Source organism: Caenorhabditis remanei, chromosome III (assembly GCF_010183535.1).
Source record: "Caenorhabditis remanei strain PX506 chromosome III, whole genome shotgun sequence".
NCBI classification, from domain to species: Eukaryota; Metazoa; Nematoda; class Chromadorea; order Rhabditida; family Rhabditidae; genus Caenorhabditis; species Caenorhabditis remanei.
Window position 1 is genome coordinate 13,116,291 of NC_071330.1, and position 9,391 is coordinate 13,125,681.

Below are 9,391 nucleotides of genomic sequence, written 5' to 3' on the forward strand. Positions count from 1 at the left end.
GCTCTGAATCTCCTAAATCTGAATATTACATTTTCAAATCCTAAAAAACGATTTTCAATAAAATAACTGCAGAATGATGCACCAAAACCAACTCAACCACCACAACTACCCACCACAGTGATAGAAATTCAATCTTCCCGGAGAAGTAAAAATGTGATAATAATTTAATCAGATTCCTAATTACCCTAATTATCGATTGATTGATTTTTCAGAAAATTCAGAGTCCCCCTCCTCCGTCGAACGGAAATAATAAGAAACGTAAAAAATAAATGCTAATAAGTTTTTTGTAAATTAAAATTAAATTTTTCTAATTACTTTTGTAAATTCTCATACGGATTACCCATTTTCTGTCCTCAATTGTTTCCCAAAAATGCTCAAAAATTGCCCCAATTTTTTTTGAAATTTTTTTTGAAATTTTTCCCAATTCCAGCTTTGCTAACAATTCCATGCTATATCAGTTTATAATTATTTTGTAAATTCTATTTTTTTACATGTAGATCATAAATTTATATAAATTTTTTGAATGTAAAATAACTTTAAAGTTCTGAAAAACACATTTCCGAAAATCCGAACTTTGTTGCCATTTTCAGATTCAGCTCATCGAGAGCTTTCAGAAAAGTATAAACAAGACCATCTTCTGAGCAAGTTGGGTTCCACCACGAAAACTACAGTACCCCACTTTAAAGGCGCATACCGTAGTTTCGTGGCGAGACCCAACTTGCAACGAATCGTGGCATGATTATACTTTTCTGAAAGCTCTTGACGAGCTGAATCTGAAAATATAACTTTCAAAAAGATTGACTGGAAACTCAGAGTCTTACGGTAGTTTCACTATTTTTCGAATTTTTCGAACAATTTCGAAACTTTGTAACTTTGCGAATTTTCAATGGTTTCCCTTGATTTTTCCACCAAAATGACCGGAGGAATGTGGAGATTCTCACAGAAAATAAATTTTCTTTTGTTTCAGAATTTTCAGCAGAATCAGTCCCTTGTTTCAAAAAACCCTGTCAGCAATGGGAGTGTTATTACTTATCGTAGTAGTATTACTATCCGATGTTTATACTTTTTCAAATATTTTCAATGTTTTTTCTCTCGTATCGTTGTTTCCAAAACATATTCGAATCTGTTTCTCCCACCATTTTTTGTTTTATTTTTTTAAACCTTCAAAGCCACATACCGTATTTTCATCTGAAACTGTTTCAGACTATGATTCCATTATAGTCCATCCTTTTCCGGTCATTTTCGTATAAAAATCATCAAAAAGCATCAAAAATTCTCAAAGTTACAGATTTTCGAAATTTTTCGAAAACTCCAAAATACTAAAACCACCACAACTTTCCAATTTTTCAGCCAATTTTTATGAAATTCACATTTTCAGAATCAGCTCGTCAAGACGCTTCAAATGAGTATAATCATGACCATGTTTGCTTACAGTTGGGTCTCGCCACGAAAACTACAGTAACCCAATTTAAAGGCGCGTACCGTAGTTTCGTGGTGAGACCCAACTTTCACCATATTGGGGCATGATTATACTTTTCTGAAAGCTCTCGACGAGCTGAATCCAAATTTATCATCTGAAAATTGGGCGCGGCTAGGCTCCGCCCACATTTTCCAGAACTGCTCCAAAAAGCGTCATAGGCGCGCCAGTCTCTCCCCTTTTCAAATTCCAATTAGAGCCCTTACTTCCCAGTTCAAACTACATCCATTCATGAGTCTATATATACCCCCGGTTTCTGATGCCCTAAAAGACGTGCTCTCCTCTGTATAAAAGTGTGTGAAAGTGAAAAACGAGTAAGTTTTAATCTTTTTTTCAATTTTTTTTGTCTTGGATTTGGTTTTTTTGTATGGTTCAGAATTGAGAACTTCTTTTAAAGGGGTGGTGGGGCGGGGGGCGAATTTCCAATCACAGGTATCGGGATAGGAAACAAAAATTGAGAGAAAAAAATAGGAGGGAAAGGGAAAAGGGGGAAATGATTATACCGCGTGAGAAGAGGTCGTTTGTGCACAGGGGTGCAAGGCGTAAGGTCCGCAACGAAAAGTTTTGAAATTACCGACCGAGTCGCGATGCGTGTGCGTCGCGTTTTTCATCAAAATATACGATAAACACACGCTAAACTTGAACTTGGCACTCAGCCAAGTCAGTTTTTGGCACCGTGCCAACCGCTGAGCGACGGAGCGCGTTTAAGCGACCTTGCGTTTTGCAACCCTGTGTTTGTGTTCGATTGAAAAAAAATGAAAAAAGGGGGATTCTAGATAGGGGAGACAGCGAGTTTATTTTACAATACTAAACATAGGAGGGGAAATGGATTAATATAAGAGAGAGCAAACGGGGAAAAAACGATGGAAATCACCCAAAAAAAGAAATAGAGAAAGGGAAGAAAAAAGACACGACCTCGTAATTGTTAATGAGGAAAATAAAATAGTTTTTCAAAGATCATTAAGAAGAGACTGAGTGGAGGAAGAAAATGGGGGAAAAAACACGGAGAGCCAAAGAGATAAAATAGGATATTTCAAATGTGAAAAAAGAAACAAAGAAAACAAAAAAATATGGATTGGATAGAGAGAAAAGAGAGTAATGATACAGAAAAATATATGGGGCGATTCATGGGATTGTTTGATGAAATATACCGAGATGATCAGACACATATTGATTTTAGAATAAATGTTTAAGAGAGAAATTAAAGAGAGCAATGGGGGATTAAATGAGGTATAGTTAGCGGACAGAGTGGGATGTGTTTAAATACATTGATTTGTTGAGGATCGAGTGAGGAAAAAAGAGAGACACGACGATGAGGAATTGGAGGAATATTTTAAGAAAAACGATTAGAGAGAATGAAAAGATGAGGATAACGAGGGAAAAGGATTCAGACTATATTCCGATTGTCGAAGGCATCATGTACTTTTTGCTCCGTTCCAGCAGTGTTACCGTTGACATCGAGCTGAAATATAATAGAGGGATTAGGGGCGGGGTTCGAATTTCAGCTCAAAAGAATTTTAAAAAGTTTGATGGGGGTTCAAGAATCACTGACAGAGAGAATAGGCGAGTATTCTGGAGGCAACATCTCAATGACTCCAGATTGCTCAAGATTAGTCAGAAGCTTGCCTTAGCGACTAGAAAAGATTCAGAAGACGTGAAAAGAGTCTAGAAGTGGTGAGATTCAAAAAGGGAGCTTAATTTGGCTTCAAACTGATTCACAAGACTTCTTCACACCTAGAATGCATCAAGAGTTTTCAGGAAATCCAGAAAAATCCGAAACGGATTTCAGAATGCTCAGGGTGGATTCAGAAGACTCTTAGTTGTATACTGATTTAAAGGGCGTTAGAAGGGGCTAGAACGCAGAAAAAAGCTCCAGTAGGGTTCAAAATGTTTCAGAATCACTGAAAGTGAGAATCCGCGGGTATTCTGGAGACGCTAGAAACTTCTCAACGACTGAAGATGAGTCAAAAATTGTCTGAGGCTTGGCTTAGCGACTAAAAAGATTCAGATGACGTGAAAAGAGTCTAGAATCCGATGAACAGTCTCAGAAGACGTGTTGAGATTCAAGACGGATTTCAAAATGATTCAGAACGTTTCAAACTGATATAGAAGGCGTTAGAAGTATCTAGAACGCAGAAAAAAAGCTCTAGGAGATCTCACCGAGATCCAGAACGAATTTCAGAATGCTCAGAAGACGTTAGAGGGTTCAGAATGGATCCGAACCGGCCCAGAAGCAGACTGAGACTTCTAGACGGCATGAGGATCTTAGATTCTGCCAGCAAAATCCAGAAGTCTTACTCATGTCCTAAGTTTCATTAGAGCGCATTTACATCAATGCAATATTCAAATTTCCCCTATTCAAGATCTCTACTGAAAAGAAAAGAAAAACTAACGAACTCTTTGATGGAATGCTCCCTTGCCGGCGGTGATCGTTGCTCTTCGTCCTCTTCCTCATCAATATCCTCATCATTATCAACATTACGACGCTGCTCCTCCTTCATCATCAATTTCTCGTTGAAAGCGACAACGACGGCGGTGGCGACGTGTTGTTGTTGCTCCTGTTCCCGTCGTGTGAAATTACCCCAGTCGGTTGACGAGTTCGATTCAGAAGGTGATCCGCTTGGCTCTCTCCAATCGTCAGAGTCCGATACTGTTCCGCACATCTGGAATGCTTTTCAACGGGGTAAGTGAGGTTTTTCAGAATTTTTGTGGATGTTGGGTATTGGTGAGTGGGAACGGATTCAGAATCTTCGATTCTATCAGAATCCGAGGTGGCAATGTGAAAAATGGGTTTACCTTCGCCGGAACCGGCGTCGGTTCCGCTCTGTCCGCTCTTCCGTTTCCCGAATGCGGTGGCGAGTGCTCTTGAAGCGGTTTGAGTTTTCCTCCATTCATGTGCCGTACCTTATCCTCTTTCTCCTCATCCACATCAATATCTTCCTCATCATCCTCATTCTTTCTATCATCAGAATCCAAACGATCGCCTCCTTCTCCGTCGTCATCTGTCGTCTCTTTCCCATTGATCACCAACTCTTTCGTTACAGATGTTACAGTAATCTGTGCTTCGTCTTCTTGTTCTTCGTCAACATCCATTCGTTCCACTTCACTATCATCACTATCCATTTTGCTCTCTTCTTTTTCCACCAACATTGCAGATGACACTTCGTTTTTTGCAGTAACTGGTGTTTTTGGGGTTTTTGAGAGATCGTCAAATTCTGAAAATGGAAAAATTGGGGGGTTTTCAGACATTTTTGGGCAGAATTTCTCTCGATTTTAAGCAAATTTCTCGATTCAAAAACTCAAAACTCACTTTCAGATGGCTCATCCACTGTATCCATCCACAATGAAGATTGATATCTTGAAAACCATTCCCGTTCAGTATGATCATCGTTAAATGTGACCCGATTACTACGAGCAAAGTACGACGATTTCGGACTCAACTCTTCCGTCTCCTCTTCTGTTCCAAGCGAACTTTGACGAGCACGGAATGTTCTGAAAATTTACATTTTTTATGCCTGATTTTCAGAGTAGAACACTCACCTTGAACTATCAGCCACACAATACTCAGCCCATGGATCGGCGAACGACTCTCCACGGCTTTTCGGTAGACGATCGAATACGACACGTCCACCACGTCCCATACGTCGACGTGCGAATCCAATTGAACGCATCTTTCCACTGGTTGTTGGTAGGAAAGTGTCGTAGAACTTTTGATTGGGTTCGGCGAGTTTTGCAGTCGGCTGCTGAGTTGGAGCAGGAGGTGGCGGCGGAGGGATCGCAACTACAGGGGTAGATGGTACTGTAGTTGTAGAAGGAGCTGATGAAATTGGAGCCGGAGCTGGCGCCACCACGGAGGAGGACGAGACAGATGCGATGATCGAGATGTTAACAGATGGCAACGCAGCACGATACACACATCCACGTCTCCGTTTGAACGCGAATTTTCCATCTGCCGGTGGCTCCCGAACTGGTTTCGTTGTGACCGTCGGGGCGACTCCATTCTGTGCGAACAGCGTCGGCACCCGATTCCAGCTCTCCGCGTTCTTTTTGAGCCACGCTTTTGAGACGAGATCCTTGTCGCCAACTTTCCTTCTGATTCTCTTCTTCTTCTTCGGCACACCACCGTCTTCCGTTGTTCCGTTGATTTCTGACAGTGGTTTTGAAGAAGCCGTGGCGGCAGCAGCAGCAGCAGCAGCCGCAGCCGCTTCCTCTTCCGCCGCCCGAATCTTCTCCGTGAATTCGTTGTAGGCGTTGGCGAGTCCAAAGTCGGCCATCTCCATTCTCTTCAACAAAATCTCAGATTCCGCGTCGATCAACGCGAGTTTCTGTTTTTCCCGTCGAGTAGTCATATCGAATAATTGTTGTGCTTTCGACATATCATGTACGAGTTTCAGTATCTTCTCATAGCTATCCTCGTCGTTTTTACGATTCTTTCTCGTCTGCATCTTTTCGGCACGTCGACGGAACGCCACGTATGGATTTACAGCTCCTTGTCCATCCTAGAATATGAGTTTTTGAGTGAGAAAACTTCTTTTTCAGTCAAAAATTACCTTTCGACACTCTGTTCTAACTTTCGGAATCAGTCCACCGACACCAATGCATCCAGAAGTCGTCGCTGCTGATGTCCGCTTCGCCAACCAATACTCGTATACTTCGTACACAATAGAGGAGTCCAGGGCTGAAAAAATCATTGTTTTAGCTCAATTTTCACTTAAAATACGCAAAAAAGTACTCGTTTTCAGTGATTTCTCTGCTCAAAAATTGCCTTACCTTTATGAAAATTTATCACTGAATCCTCGCTGGCAATCTGTGTTTCTGACGAATGACTCTCCACCGTATCGAATACCTTTTCCAGAATTCGCGGCTCAATGTGCTGATGATCGGCGAGCCATTCCTCGTCTTCTGTGTCATAGTCATATTCTGGTTCGTCTCGTTCGAGTTGTTGCCAGGCTGAAAATTATATTATTTAGGTTCAAAAACCATAATTTTTGAGGTGATTCCCTCAGAAATTTCTGTCGGGAAAAAGAGGTGGGGTTACTAAATAAACAAACATCCTCTCCTATACTTTCACTTTCATTTCGTCATCAAAAATTCTTTAATTCGTTTTGATAAGAATGATAAGAGAGGGGAAGACGAATGAAATGAATAGAGGAGAGAGAAGTCACAACTAAACAAAAAACATGCACTTTCCGCATTGAGAAAGCTTAAAAATAGACGGGGAATTTCAGGTTTTTTCAGGATTTCGCAAGTGTTTTTGCGATTTTTGATCCTATAAAGTTTTTGAGATCAGAAAAACAAGCCAATTTTTGAAATTCTGACAGATTTTTGAACGTTTTAAAGTGGATTTGAAGGACAAAAGGTGGTTTTCAGGTGTTCAAGGAGGTTTTTAATGTCAAAAATGATTAAAATTTCAGTTTATTCAACGGGAATTCATCTGGGGTTCCCAGAATTCTGCTTTTTGATTCTATAAAGTTAGGGAAAATCAATTTAAGAACAGAAAAACAAGCCAATTTTTGAAATTCTGGCTGATTTTTGAAAATTTTAAAGTGAAATTGAAGGTCAAAAGGAGCTTTTTAATGTCAAAAACGTTGAAATTTTCAGTTTTTCAACATAAAAATAATCAGCTGAAATTCGTCTGGAATTGCGATTCTCAGAACTCTGACACATCTTTTTCAGGGGTTCAGGGAGATTTTTAATGTCAAAAACGTTGAAAATTTCAGTTTTTCACATAACATTCAACTGAAATTCATCTGGAATTCACAGAATTCTGAGTCATCTGGCAATTTCAAAGCGGAAATCGAACAATTCCAATGAACCGGAAATTAAAAGGCGTCACATGATCAGAGCGATTACAATAATAGAAATAATAACCTTGTGGGAAATTGTGGGAAAAAGAAAGTCAAAACGGATAAACAATGACAAATTCAGAAGAAAAACTGAAATTTATTCGGTGAGAAAACAAGAGAGGGAAAAATTCAGAAAACGTGATTCCCACGGGGCGGAAAAAGATGAAGAAAAGGATGAAAATTTGAAAATTTTTCCAACTTTTCGGTCAGAAAGTGGCGAAATTTCCAAATTTCGAGTGGAAAACTCACCATGAACTTTGATATATTTGTCTCGACGCTTCAGATTACGATTATGATATGTGGAATGGTAGCGATCGTGATCAACATGATCGACTTTCGGCGTTGGAATGACATGATTCACTTGGACACCCGATGTACTCGCTTGTTGTGCAAGTATCGCATCTTGTAGATGGGATTCCTGGAAAAAATTGAAAAATTGAGAGATTTTATAGCCGGAGGGGAAGGATTCTGCAGAAAATTGATGAAATTTCCGCTTTTTTGGTGCTAATATGGACTAAACAAACAGATGACGTGATGAGAGGTCAAGGAGGTGCTAATTTATGCAGAAAATCTCAAATAGACATAGAAAAAGGGAAATTTTGAGTAAAAATGTTCAAAAATCTGAGAAAAACGAAACTTGGGCAGAGTTTTTGCTATGAAACTGGTCAAAAATAGAGAAAAACACAAATTTTCAGATTAAAAACTGATTATTAGCGCATTTCTGCGAAAAAATTTGTTAAAAACCTCGAAAAATCCAGTTTAATAGAGAAATTCTGCCAAATACGACGATTTTCCATGGTAAAAATCAGTTTTTCATCGAAAATTTCTCAAAATTCTTCGATTTCCTTTGTTTTGTTTTGCAAATCTTTGCCTGAAACTCGATTGTAATCTTTGACCCTTTGCTCTCTTCTCAACTTTTCACATCTTTCTTCTTTCTTCTTCTCTTTTTTCAGTTTTCGAAATCGATACGTGTTCAGATTACACTTTGGAAAGAGGAGGCCTCCCCGGTTAACACAAATATCGGGGCGGTGGGTCGAAAAGAAGAGAAGAAGAGAGGGTTGTCCCCGCACGGGGGAGAAAAAAAGAGACTTCGCGAGGGATCGAAAATTCAAGTTTTAGACAAATTTCGTGGGAAATCAACGGAAATCAACAGAAATCATGAGAAATCATGAGAAATCATGAGAAAATAAGTGTTATGAAATAGAAAGAGTGCCTAGATACCAGAGATCACTTTGGTGACGTCATAAGGGGGAGCCGGGGCTCAAAATGGGTCTAGAAAGGTGCCGAATGGCTGAAAATGAAGGTAAGAGAGAGCGAAAACGGTAAGGAAGGAGAAAATGAGGAGAAACGAGCGATTTGAGTGGAAAAATCGATAAAAACTAACCATTTCTTCCTCTTTCTCCATGCCGGTGGGCATCTGAGTGACGGCCCGGTTCCCAACGCTGCATTCTGCCAGGTCCGGTAGTTCGTGGCCCCAATAGACAGTCATAGACCGGTTCGAGTCGAAGGCCCGGGCTCGAAACGCCTTGGACGCAGTGGCCATCTTCCTGTACTCCCACGTTGTAACTACGTTTAAGAAGAGCGGCGAAGACGCCGCACGGTACGAGATGCCACGGACTGAGCGATGAATTCATCCGCCGAGAACGGCGCCCATAAAATATCAAAAAAATGGGGGTGCGAGCACTGTTTTGAGGTGCTGTGCAGTACTTCTAGTAGTAGTCTTTGTTGGGGCGTAGCAGTCGAATACAACACACACACACACAGCTCTTCTCTCTTTCTCTCAGCCCGCTATCGACTTGTGGGCGCGTCTCTCGTCTCTCGTCTCTCTCACTCTCTCACACGCGCTCTCCGCGCTTCTACGCACTATTTCGTCGTGGCGCGTGTCTGCGTCTCCGCCGATTCTATACTATCTCGCCCGCTTTTTGAAAACACTCACCGCCGACACACACAACGGCCACGTCGCAGCAATCGCACACAAATAGAGACACGCGCCGCTGCCGCTTCGCACCAAGGTGGCGAGTTCCGTCAAGGGCGTCGCGGTCGCGTCGCGTGTCCTCGTGAATTTTGA

General features: G+C 40.9%; 1 protein-coding gene across 1 annotated transcript; it reads right to left on the reverse strand.

Annotated features, from left to right (window-relative positions):
• Window positions 1–2,864: 2,864 nt before the first annotated feature.
• GCK72_011138 (uncharacterized protein) lies at window positions 2,865–8,866 on the reverse strand (the record flags this gene model as incomplete). Its single annotated transcript, XM_003095060.2, has 9 exons — window positions 2,865–2,939; window positions 3,871–4,140; window positions 4,274–4,692; window positions 4,788–4,969; window positions 5,018–5,976; window positions 6,028–6,155; window positions 6,248–6,427; window positions 7,573–7,741; window positions 8,708–8,866. 9 exons carry the CDS (start codon window positions 8,864–8,866, stop codon window positions 2,865–2,867), a joined length of 2,541 nt encoding a protein of 846 aa, XP_003095108.2.
• Between the last annotated feature and the right edge of the window lie 525 nt (window positions 8,867–9,391).